Here is a 24,665-nt window from a genome sequence, read left to right as displayed (position 1 = left end):
TATCAGGAATAATCTTAAAAATAACTTTAATCCTAACTCCACACTTTGCCCAGCAGTGATTGTTGTTTCATTATTATGATGTAAGCTGGGAAATTTGCCTTGTGATCTGAGGTCATAAGTGCCTGAACAATTTTAGCAGAGGAATGATTCATCCTTTATTTCTGAGCTCCATGTAGAGCCATGAATGAATGAATATATAGATCACAAAGTTCAGAGGAAATCTACTGTACCTAAAGTGGATCATTTGCTTTTACAAAGGACTACTAGAGTTGCTAGTGCTTGACAATGTAATGTACAGGTTTGCCAAGTTTGGGTCTAATAAATAGCACTTAATAGCCTTAACTAATGACATTATTTAGCAAGTATTTTAAAATGCGCTTTTTATTCTGTTCTGTGGTTATTAGTCTGCTCTTTCAAAAGAAGTTCATACAGTTAAATTAATTGATTTTTCTTTGCTTTTTAAGACGTGCAAGAGGAATCATCTCCAGCCCAGCTGCTAGTCGTTTCAGTAGGGGAGCTAAGTACTACACTAAAAGTGCTGCTGTCTGGAATATCAGAAATCAGGGGGTAAGCTATCAGGCAGTTTACAGAACCACTTCTTTTAGATATGGATTTAAAATTGATTTTTTTGATTGCTTTAGTATTGGCTTACTATCATGTTAAATCTAAAGTAAAATTTTGTTGATGCTTCTGTATTGCAAATGAAACAGAACAAGGGTTATACTTGCCATGATATACTACTATTCATCCTGTTGTAAATTAGTGGCCAGGTCATGTAAAATATAGGCCACATGCTATTTAAGTCACCTGCTAGGGGCAAGGGCCAGGATGGAATGGGGAAATTGGAGGTGGAGTTGGACCTCAATTTTACTTGATAGTTATTAAACATGCATATTTCCTCCCTGATAGAGCAGTCAAATTTGGTAAATAAGAGTTAAGTTTGGGGAAATAGCAGATTATTCACTTTGAAGCTGAAAAAGGCAAATGTATTTTCTTATTGGTGAGAAAATAGACAATAGGTGCTGGAGTAGGCCATTCGGCCCTTCAAGCCAGCACCACCATTCGTTATGATCATGGCTGATCATCCACAGTCAGTATCCTGTTCTTGCCTTATCCCCATAACCCTTGATTCCTCTATCTTTAAGAGCTCTATCTATCTCTTTCTTGGAAGTATCCAGAGAGTTGGCCTCCACTGCCTTCTGGGGCAGAGCATTTCATATATCCATCACTCTGGGTGAAGAAGTTTTTCCTCAACTCTGTTCTAAATGGCCTACCCCTTATTTTTAAACTGTGTCCTCTGGTTCTGGACTCACCCATCAGCGGATACATGCTTCCTGCTTCCAGAGTGTCCAATCCCTTAATAATCTTATACGCCTCAATCAGATCCCCTCTCATCCTTCTAAACTCAAGTGTATACAAACCCATTCGCTCCAATCTTTCAACATATGATAGTCCCACCATTCCAGGAATTGACCTCGTGAACTCACTCAATAGCAAGAATGTCCTTGCTCAAATTTGGAGACCAAAACTGCACACAATACTCCAGGTTTGGTCTTACCAGGGCCCTGTACAGTTGCAGAAGGACCTCTTTGCTCCTATACTCAATTCCTCTTGTTATGAAGGCCAGCATGCTACTAGCTTTCTTCACTGCCTGCTGTACCTACTTGCTTGCTTTCATTGACTGATGTACAAGAACACCTAGATCTCGTTGTGCTTCCCCTTTACCTAACTTGACTCCATTGAGATAGTAATCTGCCTTCCTGTTCTTGCCACCAAAGTGTACACCCGCACATTCATCCACATTAAACTGCGTCTGCCATGCATCCGTCCACTCACCTAGCCTGTCCAAGTCACTCTGTATTCTCATAACACCCTCCTCACATTTCACACTGCCACCCAACTTTGTGTCATCGGCAAATTAGCTATTATTACTTTTAATGCCTTCGTCTATATCGTTAATATATATCGTAAACCGCTGCGGTCCCAGCACCGAACCTTGTGGAACGCCACTGGTCACTGCCTGCCATTCCAAAAGGGACCCTTTTATCACTACTCTTTGCTTCCTGTCAGCCAGCCAATTTTCAATCCAAGCCAGTATTTTGCCCCCAATACCATGTGCCCTAATTTTGCTCACTAATCTCCTATGCAGGACTTTATCAAAGGCTTTCTGAAAGTCCAGGTACACTACATCCACTGGTTCTCCCTTATCTATCTTCATAGATACTTCCTCAAAAAATTCCAGACGATTAGTCAAGCACGATTTCCCCTTCGTAAATCCATGCTGAATCTGACCTATTCTGTTACTGCTATCTAAATGAGTCGTAATTTCATCTTTTATAATTGACTCCAGCATCTTTCCCACCACTGACGTCAGGCTAACCGGTCTATAATTTCCTGTTTTCTCTCTCCCTCCTTTCTTGAAAAGTGGGACAACATTTGCCACCCTCCAATCCGCAGGAACTGATCCTGAATCTATAGAATCTTGGAAAATCATTACCAATGCGTCCACAATGTCTAGAGCCACCGCCTTAAGTACCCTGGGATGCAGACCATCAGGTCCCGGGGACTTATTGGCCTTCAGTCCTAACAGTCTATCCAACACCGTTTCCTGCCTAATATAAATACCCTTCAGCTCGTCCATTACCCTAGGTCCTTCAGCCACTGTTGCATCTGGGAGATTGCTTGTGTCTTCCCTAGTAAAGACAGATCCAAAGTACCTATTCAACTCTTCTGCCATTTCCTTGTTCCCCATAATAAATTCACTTGTTTTTGACTTCAAGGGCCCAATTTTAGTCTTAACCATTTTTTTTTCTTTTCACATACCTTAAAAAGCTTTTACTATCCTCCTTTATATTTTTGGCCAGTTTGCCTTCATAGCTCATTTTTTCTCTGTGTATTGCCTTTTTAGTTATCCGCTGTTGCTCTTTAAAAGCTTCCCAGTCCTCCGGCTTCCCACTCATCTTTGCTATGTTACACTACTTCTCTTTTATCTTTATATAGTCCTTAACTTCCCTCATCAGCCACGGCCACCCCTGCCTCCCCTTAGGATCTTTCTTGCTGTTTGGTATGAACTGATCCTGCACCTTCTGCATTATATCCAGAAACACCTGCCATTGTTGTTCCACTGCCATCCCTGCTAGGGTATTGTACCATTGAACTTTGGTCAGCTCCTCCCTCATAGCTCCATCGTTCCCTTTATTCAACTGCAATACTGACACTTCCGATTCTCCCTTCTCCCTCTCAAACTGCAGATTAAAACTTATCATATTATGGTCACGACCTCCTAATGGCTCCTTTACTTTGAGGTCCCTGATCAAATCCGGTTCATTGCACATCACCAGATCCAGAATTGCTTCCTCCCTGGTAGGCTCCAGTACAAGCTGTTCTAAGAATCCACCTCTGAGGCACTCCACAAACTCCCTTTCTTGGGGTCCAGTACCATCTTGATTCTCCCAGTCTACCCGCATGTTGAAATCTCCCATAACAACTGTAGTGATACCTTTGTGACAGGCCAATTTCAACTCTTGATTCAACTTGCACCCTACATCCTGACTACTGTTTGGGGGCCTGTAGATAACTCTTATTAGGGTCTTTCTACCCTTAGAATTTCTCAGCTCTCTCCATACTGACTCTACATCTCCTGACTCTGTGTCCCCCCTCGCAAGGGACTGAATATCATTTTTCACCAACAGGGCCACCCCACCCCCTCTGCCCACCAGCCTGTCCTTTCGATAGCACGTATAGCCTTGAATATTCATTTCCCAGGCCCTGTCCACTTGAAGCCACATCTCAGCTATCCCCACAACATCATACTTGCCAACTTCCAACTGAGCCTCAAGCTCATGCACCTTATTTCTTATGCTTCGTGCATCATATATAATATTTTTAATTTGTTTCTCCCTTCACCCTTCCTATCAATCCCTGTTTCACTTGGCCATACTGTACGATCCCTTCTTGAGTTTTCTGCTCTGTTGATTCTGTTGTCCTTCTTAACTTCTCTTATTCTCACTTTCCCTTTAACTTGATTCTTAAATTTCTAGTTTGGCCCCTCCCCCCCATTACTTAGTTTAAACGCACCTGTGTTGCAGTGGCAAACCTGCCTGCCAGAATGCTGGCCCCCCACCTATTAAGATGCAAACCGTCCCTCTTGTACAATTTATTCTTACCCCAAAACATACCCCAGTGATCCAAGAATTTAAATCCTTGCTTCCGGCACCAGTCCCTCGGCCACACAAGTCCATTATCTCTCTGTTCCTGCCCTCTTCAGCCCGAGGAACTGGAAGCAAACCAGAGATAACCATCCTGGACGTCCTGCTCTTCAGCCTTCTTCCGAGTTCTCTGAAGTCCCGCTGTAGAATGCTCCTCCTTTTCTTCCCAACGTCATTAGTGCCGACATGCACCACCACCTCTGGCTCTTCACCTTCACCCGCGAGGATTCTCTGCACTCAATCAGTGACGTCCTGGATCCTGGCACCAGGAAGGCAACACACCATCAAATCTCGCCTGTGACCGCAGAAACCCCTGTCAGTCCCTCTCACAATGGAGTCCCCTATTGCCACAGCTCTCTGTGATGTCTGACTTCTCGGCTCTGCCTCGACACCAATTTTTGACTCGCAGACCTGTCCACCTCTCGGACTGGCAGTGTCGTCTGTCTTGACAGTTTCCAAGACAGTCAGCCTGTTTACAATAGGTGCTTCCCCTGGGTTCTCTTGTACTTCATTCATGTCTTCCTTTGTCATCGACATCCCCCTTCTCCCTTCAGGTATCCTCGGTGTAATGACCTCGCTGAAGGTCCTGTCCAGAAAATTCTCATTCTCTCGGATAAGCCTGAGGTCATCTAGTTCTTTCTTCAGAACAACCTCCTTCAGAAGCTGAATTTGTACACACTTACCACAGGTATAGGAGCCAGAAACATCATCAGTGTCCCTGACCTCCCACATCATGCACGCAGCACACTGAATCAGCTTGGCACTCATGTCTTCACCCTCTTCAACAGTGGCATAATCTTCTCACTGAGCCTCTTTGCCGAAAACTCGCACTTTACTCATCAGGCACTTCCCTCAACCCTTGTTGTTTGCTGTGAGTCTGTGGACTCTTAATTAGGCTAGAGGAGGAGGGTGGGAGGGCGATCCTACTGTGTAGGACCTGGGGCTGAGAACACACTTACATAAATAGCACTCACTTACCTTCCCAACTGCCTCTCTGCCCTGACCTCTCGTCCGCCCGGCTCGCACCGCTCTCCGCTGCCAAGTTATAACAGAACAAAGGAGTATTGATATCTGTTTGCATAAAAAAGTCACACTTGAGTGTGACAAGGCCAGTGGAATGTTGACCTTCATCTCAAGGAGGCTGGAATACAAAAGTGAGTGTATAGTGCTTCTGTCATGCAAAGCTTTGAAATATTGTTTTCTGTTCTGGGCATCAAGCTACACGTTGGCCTTTGGGTTATATTGCAGGTTTTAATTGGTTAAAGTGTGATAGATTGGTCATTTCTGATGTCTTTCCAAGCATTTAAAAGGTTGAATAGTCTAAATAAATAGTTTAAGATGATAAATAGATTAGATAGGGTAGATAATATTTCCTGTGGTGGATAATCCAGTAAAAGAGGGCATAGTAGAAATAGAGCTGGCCATGTAGGAAAGAAATCAGGAAATATAGAGAATCAAGGAAAATGAAACAAAGAAAGGCAGATGGAAATGATTACTGATGAGGCATGATCTAGTTATATGACAGAAATGGTCCAATGAACTGGATGGCCTTCTAGTAAAATGTTTCCTAAATCAGAATGACTGGATGAATCTCACTTCTGGATATTGAAAGCTGTATAAAATTTTTAATCTTGGTCTACTTTTGGAGTCAAAATACTGATTTTGGCATCCACAAGCACTTTGAAATATTTGTGACTGAGTTAATTAATAACTAGATAAGCAATAAGGCCCTGTTGAATTATATTTCATTGACGCTATATTAATCATATATTTACATCTTTGGCTTATAAAGTTATTGATCTGTTATGTTGGAATATCTTGTCGAACAGCAAGTATTTGTTTCAAAGTGTGTGCTTATTGAAGTGTTCCTTTTTATACGTGACAGGGTCAGCCAGCTTATGCTGCTTCAGCAGAAGAAATTGCTCAAGAATTGAAGGCATCTGGGGATTCTGGAGACCATGGTTCAGAGGAACATGAGAAATCTCAGCCAGGTCTTGCAGAAGACTCTTCAGATAGCTCTCCTGCTGAAAATGGAGTTTCAGATGAAAGTAAACCTGTTTCCGAGCTAAATGGAAACAAAGGAGACATCAGGGCTTCCAACCAAACTGAAAGTGCCTTGAATAATGACTCTAAAATGTGCAATACAACTCCTCACTTAAATGCACTAACTACAGATGGCAGTTGCAATAGAGGTGAAAATCTTGATACTGCTGTCTTGAAAAAGGAAGAGTAATCTGTATTTTTTTGTTTTTTGTTCAGGGGGTGAAGGATGTTTGGAAGGTTACAGAATAGGAATATTTGAAAAAGAAGGCCTACAGTTGCATACAATATTTTCTTCTCCATAGAGAAATAAGGACATTGGAAATTTGGATCCCTCTTTGATGTCAGCTGTTTAACAAGCAATCTTTTCTAGCCAGTTGCAGTTGAATGCTACCAAATGAAATGAAGAGCATTTGACTCCCACATTTGAAATGGTATAACAAGACATTCAAACTGGTTATGACAATTTACATTTTCTTTTTCAGAACGTAAAGCAAATATGGCTTTAATTTGGCAGTCTTCAATACATAGGTTAAAATACAGTACAGTACTTGGCACCATAACTTTGCCATCTTAATTGATTTTATGTGTTGTGTCAGTTGCTTATTTTAAGATTTAAATTTCACAAGCCTGCAAAAGGCATAGAACCACAAAAAAATTCTACTACTTCAATGTCATTAGTTTTGGTGTGGTTATGTCAGCAAAAGATTTATAAAATAAAATAATTCAATGTTTAAGTTTCTAGAAAGTAATACGCAGCTTCAGTTTTGGCAATCTTTAAGAAAAAGCAAATATGTGTAAGAAGCAAATTACATGTTGAGAAAACAACTGAAAACATTCATTGAAGATGCAGATGACCTTTAAAAAGTTAAACATCACCATATAATTGATATGTTTTGTGAATATGACAGCTCTTACCATGCATCCGTGAATCAATGAAATCAGTGGTTTTTGAATCAGATGTAGACATTAGTACTACTTCGGCTAAACTTCTGCATGGTTCATAATTTTTGAAGTGTGTAGTTAATATTATGCATGTTATCGTCCTCTTTCTTCCATCCTACAAGTACTGTGCCCATTTGCAAATTTTAAAAGTTAGTCATAGTCCTATAAAAAGATGTTAAAATATGTTTAGTCATTAACTGATCTTGCTCTAACCTTAAATTTTGTGGTTATTGACCTCTGTTGCATTTATTCTAAAAAAAACCTACAAAAGTTATCTAGCCACTCTGAATGATTAATGTTAACCCTGGTGTACTCATCGCTACTGTATTCATATTGTTCTCTGTTGCTGTTTTATGCATTTGTATTAGCAAAGTGATCTTTCTACAAAATTCTTGAAAAGCTTCAATCTTCAAAAAAATTACCCCTACGTAGCAGACAATTCAGCAAATTGCTCGTTTTAAAATTTTCCCATCAAGAGTTTAGTATAAGCAAGTAAACTTGTATCATTCTGCTGTTTTTGTTAGTGTTTCAAACCTGATGTACTTTGAATCAGAATCCTTACTTTATTATTATTTCATATAATTTTCCTGATGCTCTTCATCACACATTAGTGAACAGAAATAAAATGTAACACCCCCCCCACCCCCACCAAATCCCTGCCCGCAACAGCTACATAGTACCTTTTCTGTAAGTTGAAAGGAGTTCTACCTACATATGGATTGTGCAAGAATGAACGACTGTTGGGTTTGCTCGGTTGCTGATGGATTATGGTGTGGTGTAATACTGGAAGGCTATTGAATGCAACTTACAATGCTTAATAAAAATCTTTATTCTTTTAGTATAAACCATTGGTTGTTCCTTTTTCCATTGATGGACTGGATTATCTTGTACTTTTCTGGGAAGTTGGGAGTAAGTTCTGCTTTCTTCAAGCTTTCTGTTGAAAATTGTGCAAAAATTGAGTTTTTGGACTTTCACAACTTGCTTGCAGTTTTATGCCTGAGGGAAAAAGTAATTAATACTGTGCTAATCCCCATTTTAATTTTCTTTGTCTTTTCAAATTATCCCAGAAGCATTTAAAAATGTAGTGTGTAAACATAGTAAACTAGAATAATTTTCAGCGTATAGGCCTCGTGTTAAAATTGTTTATGTTGAGTCAGTCCTTGGAGCATACCTTTACTTGATACTTTCTTGTTGAAATGTGTCACTCATCCCATATTAACTAATATATTACCAATAGGATATTAATGAAGAAATGTGCTGAAGATTTAGTGTTTTAAAATAATTCGTAAGCTGAGAGTATTTGTCCTGGAGCCAAGTTTTTATTTGCTAAAATCAGGGAAACATTTTTCATGAAACGTTATGTCTGGTTTAATGTGCATGAATTTGAACAACTACGGTCTATTGTGATGCAGCTAATTTCTTTGAATCTGATATATTTTCAGTCAACATTCAAGCACCCTTCACTTATTAGGAATTTGACTAACATTTGGCATATTATGACTAAAATTTATATGCTAAGCTACATTTTGCAACAGATTGTACTAGGTAGCGCCATGTGTGACTTGTTTGCATCCAATACTGAAATGCTAAACCAATATCATAGAAAAAAGTTCACTTTCACCCAACTGTGAAACATTTCCTGTTCCTAATATTGAAATTTCAGACTTGTGGCAGTAATCCCAGCATTTGCTACATTTTGTAAAGCAGAATAAATCCACTGCTTTTGAACTATTTACTTTAGTACTGTATTGTGAGGGTGCAGAGTAAGCGGTGTACTTGCTTGAGCTGTGTGTGTTAAAACTTGCCTCTGCTGTAGATGGTTCAGAACCAAAGGAGCACTATCAGACATTTATTAAGTGGTCTTTTCATGAAAAGTGTTTTAAGTGATCTCAGCAAATGGGAGCTCATCACTAAGATGTTTATGCAAAAATATAAATTAACTTAAAAGATGAAGAAGGGTCCTGACCTGAAATGTCAACTTTCCTGCTCCTCTGATACTGCCTGGCCTGCTGTGTCCCTCCAGCTTCACACTGTGTTATCACACCTTTAGTGTATATGCTTCTTCATAAGCTATTGGAAACTCATCAACTAATTAACTAAGGTAGTGTTACACAAAAGAACCTTCCAAAAAGTAGCAAAATGTGAAAAATATTAGTGCAGTTGTATGTAACAAGTTGGATGGATGATGAAGGTTTAAATTCAGCGTTGTTCTTTGATTAACACTCACCAATCTTGCTCATCATTGAAAGGGCTTCTTAGAAGATGATAATTATCCATGTGAAAAACAACATACTGGAAACTGGCTCGAGGCATTTGATGCAAGTATCAGGCTGTTTGTTTGTTGGACTTCGGCAGCCACGTTAAAGGCCTTTCAGGTTTTCACACTGGTTCAACAACCAGCTCACAACTTAATGTGTGTTTTTGTGTATACCAGATATCAGTAATTGGTCAGTATGAAAATCAAGAAATTCCTGGATTTCTAACTCCAGTTCGCTCTTATTGTTTCATTTTTAAATCAGAAGCGTTTACTCTTTCCCTGTATGCCGCAGTGTCAACTTTGATTGGACAAAATTGATTTGTATTCTGTTCTGGCTTCTCTGAAAACTACTATTTCAACAAACAGTCAAAATCAAAGTAGTTATTTGTACTGGATGGTAACTTTGTGGGATTGACCTTCTTTAATGACTGCCTTCCACTAAACTGAATGGGACGTGGTCCTGTTTTGTCCCACATTTGTTTATTGAAATAAACCAGGAGCATCTCCATCATCACTTCTCACCACATACCATCAACACTGTAGTTCCTCACCAATTTATTCTTCGCCCCTTCCTGCATACTGCATCTCTAAACATGTCCATAGGTATGTGTTCAGCTTTTACACATACAGTGGTAGAATCTAACTCCCGCTTTCTCTCAACTTCTTTGATGCCTCGATGCATTTAAATGCTTGTCCAAAAGCCTTTAGAACCCCTACCAAAGCAGAGACTGCTGGCAAAACTTAGTAGGTCTGGCAACATCTGTGGGGAGAAAGCAGTTCAATCTGGTAACTCATTAGAATTGTGAAAAAGTTACCAGACTCAAAATGTCAACTGTGTTTTCTCTCCACAGGTGCTACCAGACCTGCTGAGTTTCACCAGCAATTTCTGTTTATGTTTCAGATCTCCAGAAATATCTTCAACCTTCATATACTACTGAGACCACATTTCAAGGCTGGATAATTGTCATGAGAGGATTATGAAGAGGTTTTGTTTTTTAAAAGTACATAAATCTAGCACTTTTACTGCAAAAATCAAGCATCAGGTTGAGTCTTCCAGGACACACTGAGTTGGGGAGAAAAGGGTGAGGCTTTAAATCTGTTTCATTGCTGCTAGGTCATTTGAAGCTCTACAGCACTCATGACTACATGTTCTTTATTACTTGTAGCACTAAGTTGTTGCTGACCTGTATTACCTGACGTAAGGTGCTCCAGTGCTTCTAGTTTAAAATTCTTATCGTGTGCTTAAACCTTTCCATGGACCACCCCATTTTTTTTCTTCGTCACCTCCTTCAGCTCTCTAAATACATTTACGGCACCTTCACCCATCCCAATGGACTCTGTCTTGTTCTGATGACTATTTCATTTATTGTTCCTTTTGCCACATAGTTGGCAGGTCTGCTTTCAACCATCCATTTTAATTGTTTTTGTCTTTAGTCCAACACTATTTTCCTTTCTACCATGTGAAATACCTTTGGGCAATTTCTCCAGAAATGTAATAGTGTTGGCACTTTCTGGTATAGAAATATGTAATTTGCCCTACTTAGCATTGTTGAATATATTGGATTTTAAGAAACTTCAAGAAAAGACTGATTGAAGCAGAAGGTAGAAGCTAATGTTAACAGCAGGATTGTAACTTAAGTGGAGCAGCAGTGAAATTAGGTTTTGCCCATTGCCAGTGATAACATTTTAAGAATCCTGTAATATTAGCCTAAATTAGTCTGCAATTTTCAAATTAATCGTGTGCGGATCCAAAGTTTTCCAACAGTAACTTATAAACAGTCATTCCAAAGCAACCATTGTGCTAAAAATACACTGCAATTCAACTGAATACCCAACATCTCCCTTGCACAAGCTCCAATTGTTTAGTTTTAATTATAGACCAGTCTTCAGCAGCATTAAAAATATTGATTGAACAGGAATCTCAATTGTTTCTCAAAAGAATTCTTAACATGAGAATTTATTTTCTTGATGGAAATACAGTTTGTGAATACATAAACATGTAATCACTTGCCCTACCATCTCGATCTGCTCTTTGAAGTCCTCCTTTATTCATGTATATGACATACTGTGGGTGTTATTTTGGAAACTAATATACGTCAATTGTTTCCTTCAACCTACTCTGCAGTCATATTGATAAAAGAGCAATGAAAGGCATTTGTCTACCCAACATCCTGGACTCTCCTTACATTTCCCATTACCATCCTCACTAACTGATCAAATAAAATTGGCCTCTTCAACTGGGTATTAGCATTTGTAAAGGAGGAATGATAATTTCTGTAAATTACTCTGAAGCAGAGTTGTGATCTAAATGATGCTCCATTTGGCAGAAGCCTGGCTTAGTTTGGCAGCACCACTGGTTCTCCTTCATTAAGTACACATCCACTGTTATTGTATTTTATGCAGTCTGTTGTATTCTGCAAAATATTTTAAAATTTTGGTTTCTACAAACATAAAAGAATGCCAGTTCCAAATTAAAATGTGAATCATCAGCTATTATTTCTCTGATTTTTAAGTGCCCCATTTAAATTTTCTTCCATTGATTAATTTCTTTGATTATGATTTATTTAATACTATTCACACATTACATTGTCATGCTCAGTAAATACTCATACTTAAAAGTAAGATAACCTGTGAAAGTTTTTAATTCTCTTATGGCAAGACTTGAAACAACAGCGCATTACTTGGAGAATGGGAGATTTGGCTAAATTCCACTTGGATATTAAATGCAAAGCATGTCTCTTCAGAGTGCAAGAGTTAATACAAAGGTCAGATGGTATGGGGATGGGCAGAAGTGTAGGGAAGTTTCTTTTTATGGAGGAGATGGCATCATTTTTGATTCTTAACCACTTTTGGGCATATGCTTGCTCACTGTTGCCTGACTTTAGGCAGTGCACCAGTAGTAGAGTTGAAGTAAGGATGAGGTCTCACTTATTCACCTTTATTGCGGGTTACAGAATATAATGTCTGCTGCCTTCTGCCAGTTTGAAGAGTCACTGCAAAAGGAATTAATGTAAGTAATGTATGGCAGACAAATGACATTAAAGCTTCTAAGCTACAGATCATGTTCAATAGCATTGTAACTTGCTTCTTTTGTGGACACTGAGAAATTATAGAAACAGTGTTTTGGTTATTAAAATCCCAAATATTTGGGCAGCCATATGCTAAAAGTACAGAGCAGTTTTGCAGAGAATATTTAAAGTTGCATTTCTGTGACAACTTTCCAGGTCCCTCCAAATAATAATTTTCTGATTGGATGAATCCTAATTTAAAACACTTAGTTTGAATGTGGTGAAGTAGATAGAATGCCTGATCTTTGTTTGTCACATTGTATTAGTGGAGCAGGTACCTTTTGCTTATGATCTTCCTCATTGTGCCGTAATGGATTATTAGGAAATACAGGTATGCAGTGTGAATTAGGTATAATCTATTAAATAAATATGTTTTATGGTGTGGTGAGGAGGGCAGTAACTTACGGATCTAAACCTTTTTTTTTCCCAGACTTTAATGAATTATGTTGAGTAGCCTGCAGTTTAGTAGTTATTGGAAACAAATTTAGCAGATAATCTGATTTTTCCCACCCAGAACATTTTTATTGTTTTCCTCATATACCATTAATTGGAGGAAATTGAAGCAATTAAGATGGATGTGCTGAATTAGTTTCCAAAGATAAAAAGTGAATGCATTGTTTAATATTTAATGTAGTTTACATAATACATTCTTTGGAGCAAAATTTGCTTAATAAGCTTAAAATTTATCGAGTTAGGACTTTCAGCTCAGATCCAGGTACTATCATAAGCAACCAAAATAGTGAAAGATAATTAATTTCTAATGTCTTTAAAAAGAAAAATGTGTAGCCTTTTTTAAATCAAAACATTGAACATATTCTTGCCTATATGCGTAAAACAGACGTTCCACCAACAGTTTCTAGTATTAAGTGGCAGAGAGAATGGAAAATGAAATTGGTTGGAGTTTGTACAATTTGATTTTCAGATGCAGGATAGCAAAGATTGATATGCAATGAGAGTTAAATTTTTTTTCTTTCCACAGCAAGTGATGACCACAGAATTGCTTTGAAAACAGCAATTATCAATTGGGATATATAATTAAGTTGCAAGTTATTTGTAGTGTTGTCTTTAATTTGAGTCTGCTTACTTTTTCCTGCGTTTTGCAAGTGAGAGATTATTTCATGGTTGAACTTATAACCATATTTTGATAACAGTTTTTTTTTAAAAAGCATGAGTATAGTAGGTGTAACTGTTGACAATGGAGTGGCCTTTATTGGATACTATTTTTAAAAGCATTCTGAAGAAGAGCTTTAAGGTCCATATGATGTTATGAATCCGTTGGCTCTTAAACTAGGATCAGTGGAACAATTTTCCTTCTAAACTGCAGCTGCAAAACAGTCAAGAATGTGTTGAGCACAAGTGAAGTTCCTTTAAGTGTATGTACCAATCTTAAGAGGCCATGTTGTGTGACATGCCATCCATGCACAACCAACAGAAATTGTATGGGATCAGTTCAGTGGTGCTTTACCAGAAACCTGTTGACTTGCAGAGACTTTCTGGAGGTCTGCAGAATAATTAAGCAGTGGTTGGAGATGGGAGCATGCAGGAATTGAGTGCTAAAACAGGCACAAGATTGCCAGGTTAACCAACTAGTAACAAGTACCAGGTGAGTTCAATCTTTGATTTGTAAGTGATTTGATTGATGCAGCAAGAATCATGTTTTAAGGAATGTATTTGAGCTTTCGAAGATTGAACTAGTAGTTAGATGAAGGGGAACAAGAAGGCTCCATACAGAATGGCTCATGGAGTTCAGATATTTTATTGAGGATTGCTTAATGGACTTGACAGTTGCATTTGAGGCAGTACAGCCAATTCACTGCAACTGTTCTTTGGCAGAAAAGCCATGTTCTGTGATGTGAGGCTGAATATGTTAGGTCTTTACTCGCTGCAATTTGTAAGAATGAGCAGTGATCTCACTGAGATATAAGGGAGTGGACAGGGTAGGCACAGAGATTGTTTCTGCTGGCTAGAGAATCCAGCACAAGGGGCACAACCTGAATGTAAGGGAAAAGTCATTGAGAACTGAGATGTAATGTTCGTGAATTTTTGGAGTTCTCCACGGAGTTATAGATGCTGCAGCATTTAATATATTTAAGACTCAAATGTTTCACTCAGGAAAGAAAGGGATGGGTACCCTATGGAAAATGAAGACAAAAGGTCACAGCTGCCGATACATATATATTTTCGTAAAAACATTAGTATAAGAGCATTTACATATGTGACTTTAATATGAATATTATATAGCATTATAATTTAGATATGGAAGTCTGATTATAAATTTAATTGAAAAAGGTTCCTTAAAAGACATTATTATAAATGCTCTTAAATTTTGTTGTCCTCTTCTTGGATTGAGAAACTGAATTAAAAGACCGTAGCTTATGATATAAATTTATATCAGTCTGAATGGTATATTCAAGAAGATCAAATAAAAGAGAAATATTGATTTGCCAACCTGAAACTTGATACACGCAGTGGAAGGGAAAGCTTAGTTCACTTTGAATTTAAATTTTGTGGTGCCACCTGCTGGTTTTTCTGGGAAATAGTGTTGTACACCCAGCCTCACTGTAATTTTATTTACAAATCCTTTTCAAACCACCATGAATGTTAATATGTAATATCAGTAAATCTGTACAATTTTGAACAGTAAAGCAACATGTTTATTCATTTTCTAATTGTTTAGGTATTGCCTCAGTTCATTGTATTTTTAGATGCTGTTTGTCTTCAGCTATCACAAGTCATAAATTAAAACTAGAAAAAGAAATTTAATCCTACAGTGTCTCCTTGGACTAATCGACTGTATGATTCAGGATCAAACCATACAGATATGAAACCTTCCAAATCTCATCCTGGTTTAATCAGGTGTACAACTAGTATGTGTGACAACTGTGTCCCCAAAGTGAAACTTAATAGGTATTTTTGTTCCTGATCAATGTCTAGTGGCCTCCTATTGGAAAGTGCTTATAGTTTGACAAAATATGAACTGGTTTGGGATTGTCAATAATTTCATCTGTGATTAAGTAACCTGTTAACACTCACTGAAGACCACAGGTCCTCAACATGCAGGTTGGGCCCTAAACAGGATCACAAGCTGAAGGTTTGAAGTTGCTGGAAAAGCTCAGCAAGTCTGGCAGCATCTGTGAAGAAAAACATTTTAACATTATAGGTCGAGTGACCCTTCTTCAGAATGTCACCGGACCAATAACATTAACTCTGATTGTTTTCTTCACAGATATTGCCAGACCTGCTGAGCTTTTCCAGCAACTTCTGTTTTTGTTGCTGTTTCGGTTTTGTTCTTGTTTTATGGTGTCCACAGTTCTGCTGGTATTTTTTCAAGTTGCCACTGGAGTTCTGACCAAATTATGAAAGTTATGTTCCCTATATCTGAAAGACTGGCCTCCATTTGCTTGCTGCCTGTCTCCTGGACTCTCACATGTCCCTCACATGCCCATGCTCCCCCAGGTCTCACTAAGGGGTTGCAACAATTTTCAGGCCTCATGAGATGACAGCTGCAAAAATGTTGACAACAATTGCTCTGGACAGACAAATAGGGGGAAGAAGAGCCACAGGAGTCTTGGAATGTGTCATCATCTTCCAATTTCATGCCCACTTTTCCTGTCTATCTTTGTTTGCACCCTTGCAAGAATGTCCCGCCCCACCCCACCACAACACTGAAGTGGTTTCAACATTATTGACTGCCATTTTTTCCTAATACTACTTCCCGTTTTCTACCTGAGTGGTGCTATCTGTTATTCGTTCCTATCTCATCATAGCCATAGAACCTCCTGCAGTGGCTTCGATCCAGTCTTCTATTGCTGTAACTCTGGAATCTTTCTGGGTTCCCTCGTTTCTCATTCACGTTATGTCCTGGTTACAGCATCTGAAGACACATCAGGTTTTACACAAATCTGCAACTATAGCTCACCATCCACCTAGTCTAATCTTCCTATTCACTTCTCTGTGCTGGATGAGATCAAGTTTCCTCCATTGCAACGTTTCAAAAACTGAAGTCATGTCTTTGATTCCCACTACAGATTCTGTTCTCTCACTATCAATTCTATTGCCATCTGTGCTCACTGCCTCAAGCATCTTATTTTACTTTGCATTGAGCTTCACACCAAGATCATCAGAAACCACTTCTAGAAATTTGCTGTTTTCACCCTTCATTCAAGATGTCATCTTTTCAGACTTCAGTTATTCATACACATCCATGGCCAGTCTCAACTTCCACCCAACTTGTGTGAAGTCATGGCTAAGTGGTATTGTCACTGGACTGTTGATCCAGAGAACCAGATGACTTTTGGGGTACCCGGGTTCAAATTACACCACAGCAGATGGTGGAATTTGAATCCAATAAATATCTGAAATTAAGAATCTAATGATGATCGTGAATCTATTTTTGATTATAGGAAAACCCGTCTGGTTCACTAATGTCCTTTAGGGAAGCACACTGCCAGCCTTACTGGGTCTGGCCTCTGGGCAATTAAGGATGGGCAATAAATGTTGCATTGCCAGTGACACCGTCATCCTGTGAATGAATAAAGAAAACAAAATCCTTTATTGATTTCTATTGATCCAAAATTCAATTACCTATCTAGTTCATTCAAACGTCACACCTATGCTGACTGAGCTATGTTGGTTCTCTTTCCATAAACACTTTAAACTTAAAATTCCTTTCCACATGTGTCTCCATTTTAGCCCCTTACACATGCTGAGTTTCATTGGTGGCTGTGAGCCCTCGAATTTCAGAGAGTAATAGAATCCCCACAGTGCGAAGCAGGCCATTCAGCCCATCAGGTCCACACCAACCTCTGAAGAGCATCGCACCCAAGCCCACTCCCACAACTTTGCATTTACCCGAGCTAACCCACCTGGCCAGTACATCCCTAGACAACAATGGACAATTTAGCATGGCCAATCCACCCAACCTACACATCTCTGGAATGGGAGGAATCCAGAGCACCCAGCAGAAACGGACATAGACTCTGAGAGAATGTGCGAACTTCAAACAGACAGTTACCCAAAGGCGGAATTGGACCGTCCCTGGCACTTTCAGGCAGCCATGCTGATCTCTGAGCCACCAAGGTGCCCTCACTATTCTCACTAAACTTGCCTACCTAAACCATCTCCTCCAGGATGCTCCTTAAAACTCACCTCAATCAAGGTTTAGTCACTGCTCTTCCTTTTCTTTCTTTGGCTCAGATTTATTTTACCTGTTTAGGTTTCTTGGTAAGTACCTTAGGACATTTTAACTTTGTTAAAAGAAAACCGTATGAATGCAATTTATAGAACAGTACAGCACAGTACAGGCCATTTGGCCCACAATGTTTTGCCAAACCTTTACCCTAAACCTAAGGTCTATCTAACCTCCATCCCTCCTCGTTCTATCATCCATATGCCTGCCTAATAGCCACTTAAATGTCCCTAATGAGGCCGACTCGATTACCCTTTCTGGCAATGCATTCCATGCCCCTACCACACTGATGTTTCCCCTGTATCTACTCCACTCACTTTAAAAAAAGTATGCACCCTCATAATAGCTACCTCCACCCTAGGAAGATGTCTCTGGCTGACCACTATCTATACATCTGATCATTTAATACACCTCTATCAAGTCACCTCTCATCCTTGGTCGTTCTAAAGAGAAAAGCCCTAGCGCTCTCAACTTTTCCTCGTAAGGCCTTCCCTCCATTCCAGGCAATATCCTGGTACATCTCCTCTGCACCTTTTCCAATGCTTCCTCACCTTTCCTGTAATGAGGTGACCAGAACTGGACACAATACACCAGATGTGGCCAAACCAGGCTTTTGTATAGCTGGAGCATAACATCACGGCTCTTGAACTCAATCCCTCTATTAATGAAAACTAACACACAATTTTCTTGTTAGAATATTGATGACTGTTCACTCAATGGACTCAAACAACCTCTTTCTGCACTGTACGGATTCTAAGATTCAAGGACAATATTTCAGCAACAATTATTGGATTCCAGACAAAAAAGGAACTTTGGAAGTAACTATGGTAATTTTACCATTTAAGCTTTAGACATTGGGCATTTATGGTGTCTGATTATCTTTCCTTTCCAACACTGCAGAAATGGTAATGGGCTCTTCGTGTTTTCTTTTATCTCTTTGATGCCTTAATCTCAGACATTCTTAAATTGTGTTGTTCACTTTTTGTTTTGCATTTTTCTCTTTTCCAAAATTATTAAACCAACAGTTAACGCTCAAACTCTCTTTGCACCTACCTTAATTTGTGCTGAATCTATTATTAAGATCTTCCTTTAAAATCATCCACAGAAACGCAACAGACTGACTACTGTCTGTTTCATTGATGCTACATGGTCTCTGAAAATGTCAATGAGCAGACAGGAAGTAAATACTTCAGACCAGAGAGCTTTACCCATCCCATCAGTGATAATGGGAACTGCAGATGCTGGAGAATCCAAGATAACAAAATTGTGGAGCTTCAACCTTGCCCATTGTATTGGAAACAGACAAAAAAATTAACATCTTTTACGTAATACTGAAATGGGCGTGGGTTCTTTTTCATATGCAAATGAGGAACCTTGTTGCAACTTGGAATTGGTCTAAGGCGGTTGAGGTTGCATAATTGTCATGGCAAAAAAATCAATTTTGTCCACCAGCAATTACAACCAAACTTGGTCCCAACATCTCCAGCTTCCTCCCAATCCCTGAACTGCTCTCCCAATGCCTGCTATCTTCCTATGTGAACCTTGATCACAGACCTCAAGGCCCAGCGGCGGCTCCTTCAAACACCTACAACATATTCTGATGATTTACCTCAAACTAAACTGCGCAAACTCATACAGCAGCTGCATTGACAATGTTGAGTTCTAAGGCCAAAAACCAGGACTGCGTCCTTTCCCAGCATTTGTCAAATTGCTGTTCATGCTACACAGATGAAGAACACCAAAATAACTGCCCAATGCTTTATTCCCAAAGGTGTGCTAACATAAATTAACTGTTAGACCATTGCAAGAAAAGATAAGCTTAAAACCAAAATTTTGCATGGCTGTATTCAATTAATGAAAGAGTAATTTGTATTGTTTCTGAATCTTTGATTAAAAAAAGTGACAGCTTTATCCAGTTGAAGTCAGCAGAGGTTTTATGTTGAGCCACTGTGATATTGTCAACCTCCACTCTCACCACAGCTTGTCTCCTGCTCAAACATTATCTGTTCTTCTGTTCTTGCTAAACCTGAACATTCCAAAGCCTTCCAGTACTCTGCTGCCTGTGTCCTATCTTCCACCAAATCCCATTCATTCATCACCTATGTGGTTGCTGACCCGTACAGCTAAGAAACGGCTCAATTTTTAAAAATTCTCCTCCTTAATTCCAAATCTTTACATGGCTTCACCCATCTGTATATCTGGTAATCTCATTCCATCCCACAACCCTCTGATATATCTGATTTCATTCTGTTCTTTTGAGCATTCGCATTTTGACTTCATCCAGTATTGATGGCTGTGTCTTAAGTTTGCTTGGACCTAAACTAGGAAATTCACTTCCTAAATCCCCCCACCTGGGTACCTCACTTCTCCTCCTTTAAGGCTGTCTTTGAAAACTATCTAACCATGTTTTTGGCTATCTGCGCTAATGTTATTGTGTGTGGGTCAGCATTTTTTAATAATACATGTGTGAAGACCAGCCTTCTTGAGCTCTCTGTGCGAAGGCAGGTCTGGCCCACAGCACCTAGAACAAGGACAGGACAAAGAGGTGGATCCCAAATTCACTCCAGTATGAACACGGATCTATCTCTATGCTGTTGGCATCAGTCTGATTCTGGCCATCGAGCTGACTAAGCCAACCAGTAGCCCTCAAAGAATCCAAGTTGTTCTGTATACTGTATGCTGTAGGTTCAACTATGAAAATTGAGGATAGAAGCTCAAATTTTCTTTCACATCTCTCTGACTATGTCTCCCTCCCCCCAGCCCATGGTCATATTATGCACACTTGACCATCAAGGCATTGATTGGCACTTGAACCAAAATCTTCTAGCTCAGACAAGATCACTGTCCATTGTATCACAAGATCTCCACTCAAGAATTCAGGAACTCGTATTACAAAAGCTCTATCATGTCCAGGTACGATATGAGCTGTCAGGCAAACTGAACACCACAAAAATGGCCATTGCAAATCATTTGGCTTTAGGCGTTTTGAGACTCCAGACAGTGCCTAGTCCAAAATTAATTAATTATGTACATTACTCAATCATCCAGGGGATTCCTTTGTTTAAGGATGGATCAACATAAAGGAACTATAGATTTTTCAGTCAGCCTGAACCTTTTTAAGCTTGAAAAAAGTCAAAACATAATGTGTGAAAGATAGATATGAATAGATCCTATCAAACTTACCTCCTCCCACCAACCCTCCTGCAAAAATTCCATTCCACTCCCGCACATCCCAGATGTCTGCGTTCCTCAAGGACCGCAACTTCCACCCCGCAGTGGTCTAGAACGCCCTTGATCGTATTTCCCGCAACACATCCCTCACACCCCGCCCCCGCAATAACCGCCCTAAGAGAATCCCCCTCGTCCTCACATACCACCCCTCCAACCTCCGGATACAACGCATCATCCTCCGACACCTCTGCCATCTAGAATCCGACCCCACCATGCAAGGCATTTTTCTATCCCCACCCTTGTCTGTCTCCAGAAAGACCACTCTCTCTGTGAGTCCCTTGTCCACTCCACACTCACCTCCAACCCCACCACACCCGGCACCTTCCCCTGCAACCGCAGGAAGTGCTACACTTGCCCCCACACCACCTCCCTCACCCCCATCCAAGGACCCAAGATGACTTTCCATATCAAGCAGATGTTCACCTGCACATCTGCCAATGTGGTATACTGTATCCATTGTAGCCTCCTCTACATTGAGGAAACCAAGCGGAGGCTTGGGGACCACTTTGCAGAACACCTACGCTTGGTTCGCAATAAACAACTGCACCTCCCAGTTGTGAACCATTTTAACTTCCCCTCCCATTCTTTAGATGACATGTTCATCCTGGGCGTCCTGCAGTGCCACAATGATGCCACCCGAAGGTTGCAGGAACAGTAACTCATATTCCGCTTGGGAGCCCTGCAGCCCAATGGTATCCATGTGGATTTCACAAGCTTCAAAATCTCCCCTTCCCCCACTGCATCCCAAAACCAGCCCTGCTCATCCCCTTCCCCCACTGCATCCCAAAACCAGCCCAGCTCCTCCCCGCCTCCCTAACCTGTTCTTCCTCTCACCTATCCCCTCCTCCCACCTTAAGCTGCACCTCCATTTCCTACCTACCAACCTCATCCCGCCTTTAGATGGAAATGTGCCGAACACTGGAAAATGGGATTAATTCAGTCTGGGAAACCTGGTCAGTATGGAAGAGATGTGCAAAAAGGTCTATATCTGTGCAGGTTTGACTCTTTGCCTCTGCTCCAAGCTTGAGTTTCCCTGAGATACTCGCTTGGAAATTCGATCACTAAAACCTCTCATCATACTTTGGCTTTACCAGATCTTCAACTCTGAAGCATCTAAAAACCTATCAGTTGACCACAAAAGATACTGAAATAACTATAAGCTTTAGCAGTATCTTACCTTCATTTGTATCTAACCTTTGCATGTATAAGAGAGTGTGTAGAGATAAGTGAATGAAACATGGCATGATTTTTGGAGTAAGTGGAATGAGAATAAATAACTTTAAAAAACCTTGCAGCTAGAGTTATTTCATTGGGATGGGTAACTGTGAGTTAATGAAAAATATACCCCTTGCATGCAAACACACTTCACATACATCAAAATGGAACACATACATTCTGGCTGTGACAGCACTATATAAATGCAAATTGTAGTTGTTGAACCTGAGTCTGTGCTACTACATTCAAATGTTACAGATATTAGGATAATTTTCACTGTTAGGTAACATGCTGTTCCTAAATGTTTTAAGGCATGCAGTCAAATTAACATATAAATGAGAGTTAAAGGAAAATGTTACCAGCTTAGAGTTACCAAAAACATAATACTACATATGCAGGAAAATCGTAAACAAAAACAGCTGGATGTATTCAGCAGATCAGGCAACATCAATGGAGAAATGGAAGTTGATTGAAGTCTTAAATCCTTCCTGAGGATTGTTAGATATTTGGATGAACAGCATTCAAGAAGAAAGGAAAGTATGTAACTGATGTGTACAGAACATGAGATGGTTAACTGGCAAGAGTGATATTGTGGAAGTCAAAAATTGGCATAATGCAGCACTGATGGATAATTGAGATCCAGGAAGTGTGTGAAGAGGTGAAGGAAAACGATGAGATTTGGAACATGAAAAACCAGTGTTACAAATAGCTCCAGTGTCCCGGAAAGAAACAAAATGGGTCAATCCTGAGGGTGCTGCCACTCCACACAGTTGTGCTCTGTCAAGAGGTGGTACTTTCCACCCCAAGTACCAATGTTTTCCCTTTCCAAATCAACAGAAAATCCAGTACATACATTTCACATTGCTAGGTTCCTACAGTTGTAGCTGAGGTCTAAAACTGTTAAAGTCATTGTTAAATCTTAACAAGTTACAAAGTGCTTCATGGAAACACTGTTCCTTAGAGTAACCTATGCTTTCAAAACCGTGTCTGTGCTGCAAATTTGACTGTCAACTTCGGTCAGAAAATCAGACTGTCAGAGAGTAATCTAGCCTGTTAAAGGAAGTGCAGTAATACAGAACATTATGTTAAAACATCTATTGAAATGTCAGATTATGTAAAGATTTTGTTAGATAATTTACTATTATCTCTTTTAAACTTGTGTGGTTCTTTCGACTTATATACATCTGGCAGAGCAGATTTCACTGATTAACAACTATCCACCTGCTGACTGACAGAGGTACTGATCACTGCTTATTTGTCTAGTTTCAACAGTTACATCAGCAGAAATACTTGCAACTGTTCTTATTATTGCATAAGTGAAAATGTCTTCATCACAGTACTATTTTTAAAACAAAATGCAAGACAAACTAAAAGTTCCATGTTTTGGAGTTTCTTAAACTATTATTAGGTTAAAGAATTCTGCATGTTAAAGTGAACAGAAAACATAAGCAGAAATAGGCCATTCAACCCATTGAGTCTGCTCCACCACTGAAATGAGTGTGTGGCTAATCTGATAGCCCTCAACACCACATTCCTGCCTTTGCCTCATTATCCTTGACATAAAAAGTAAGTTACTCAATCCTTGTAGTCTCCTATATTTGGCACTGTCCAGTCTTGTTTTGTCAGAAAATCAGAGTAATCTTGAGGTGGAAACACCCACACAACTGCTATAGTTGTCATTCACAATGTTATGGCATGACAAAAATATTATTAGTAAGAGTGCTGTTATTTGTCAAAATTAAATAATTCTGGATATTAAATTCCACATACTTGAGTTTGTTTTGGTGAAAGCATCTTGTAAATACAGAAAAATTGGATACATCACTGGTCCTATCTTTCTGCAAACTGCACACAAATTAACATGTTTAAACTGTTGATGCTAGGAAGGATGTTGAGCTAACAAAATACATTATTTTTTGTGACTCTGCTGAAATTTGTTAGTCTGGTCTAATGGAAAATGACAGCTAAGTTGAAATGTACCAAACTGTTAGCACCTGCACTTTGCTGACAATGAATAAACTAAATAGAGAATAGGGAGAATTCAGTAGAGGGGATATATGGTTTCACAATGCATAAGGAATTGGTGGCATTGCAGGGCAGCTTTTTAGGTAATGATACTACAGTGGGACAGGACAGAATCTAGAAGCATAACAAAAAGCAGTAAACAAGATCAAAGGGGGATAAAGGGGCTTCAACATCTGCCACTCCCCAGTGCCCTTGAGTTGCTTGTCACCCAGCCAGCCTACACTGTGACCACAGAAGCCAAGGTGACGCAGTATAAACATATCAGAACTGCAGTAAGATGTCCACCACTGAAACTCAGCGGCCTTCTCAGCATGTTGCAGCATCTGAATACACTAAAAACAAAAGGCACATGGAAGCCCTTCACCAAGGGAATGCACGTGGGAGATTAAGTTAATTGTGTGTGGAATATAGCATCATGGCACGTAGAAATTTTGTTTGTTTTGTGATAGGTTTTGTTATTGCATTTTAGTCTAATTGACAATGAAAGA

At 39.6% G+C, this 24,665-nt stretch overlaps 1 protein-coding gene and 1 long non-coding RNA gene across 4 annotated transcripts in view; one reads left to right on the top strand and one right to left on the bottom strand.

Moving 5' to 3' along the window:
* Window positions 1-8,038, top strand: part of fam120c (family with sequence similarity 120 member C) — a 124,425-nt gene extending 116,387 nt beyond the window's left edge. For both annotated transcript variants that reach the window (XM_048547917.2, XM_048547916.2), the window contains 2 exons: window positions 465-567; window positions 6,094-8,038. In XM_048547917.2, coding sequence (XP_048403874.1) covers window positions 465-567; window positions 6,094-6,441 — 451 coding nt within the window. In that variant the 3' untranslated portion in view covers window positions 6,442-8,038. The remainder of the gene's footprint in view (window positions 1-464; window positions 568-6,093) is intronic.
* LOC125460426 (uncharacterized) overlaps window positions 8,011-24,665 on the bottom strand; it is a 42,677-nt gene continuing 26,022 nt past the window's right edge. Inside the window, exon 4 of one of the 2 annotated variants that reach the window (XR_007249252.2) lies at window positions 8,011-8,189. This is a non-coding gene — a long non-coding RNA (uncharacterized LOC125460426). The remainder of the gene's footprint in view (window positions 8,190-24,665) is intronic. The other variant, XR_007249253.2, reaches the window with a different exon arrangement.

This window comes from Stegostoma tigrinum, chromosome 11 (assembly GCF_030684315.1).
Source record: "Stegostoma tigrinum isolate sSteTig4 chromosome 11, sSteTig4.hap1, whole genome shotgun sequence".
Classification (NCBI taxonomy): Eukaryota; Metazoa; Chordata; class Chondrichthyes; order Orectolobiformes; family Stegostomatidae; genus Stegostoma; species Stegostoma tigrinum.
This window is presented reverse-complemented; position numbering and strand designations above follow the sequence as displayed.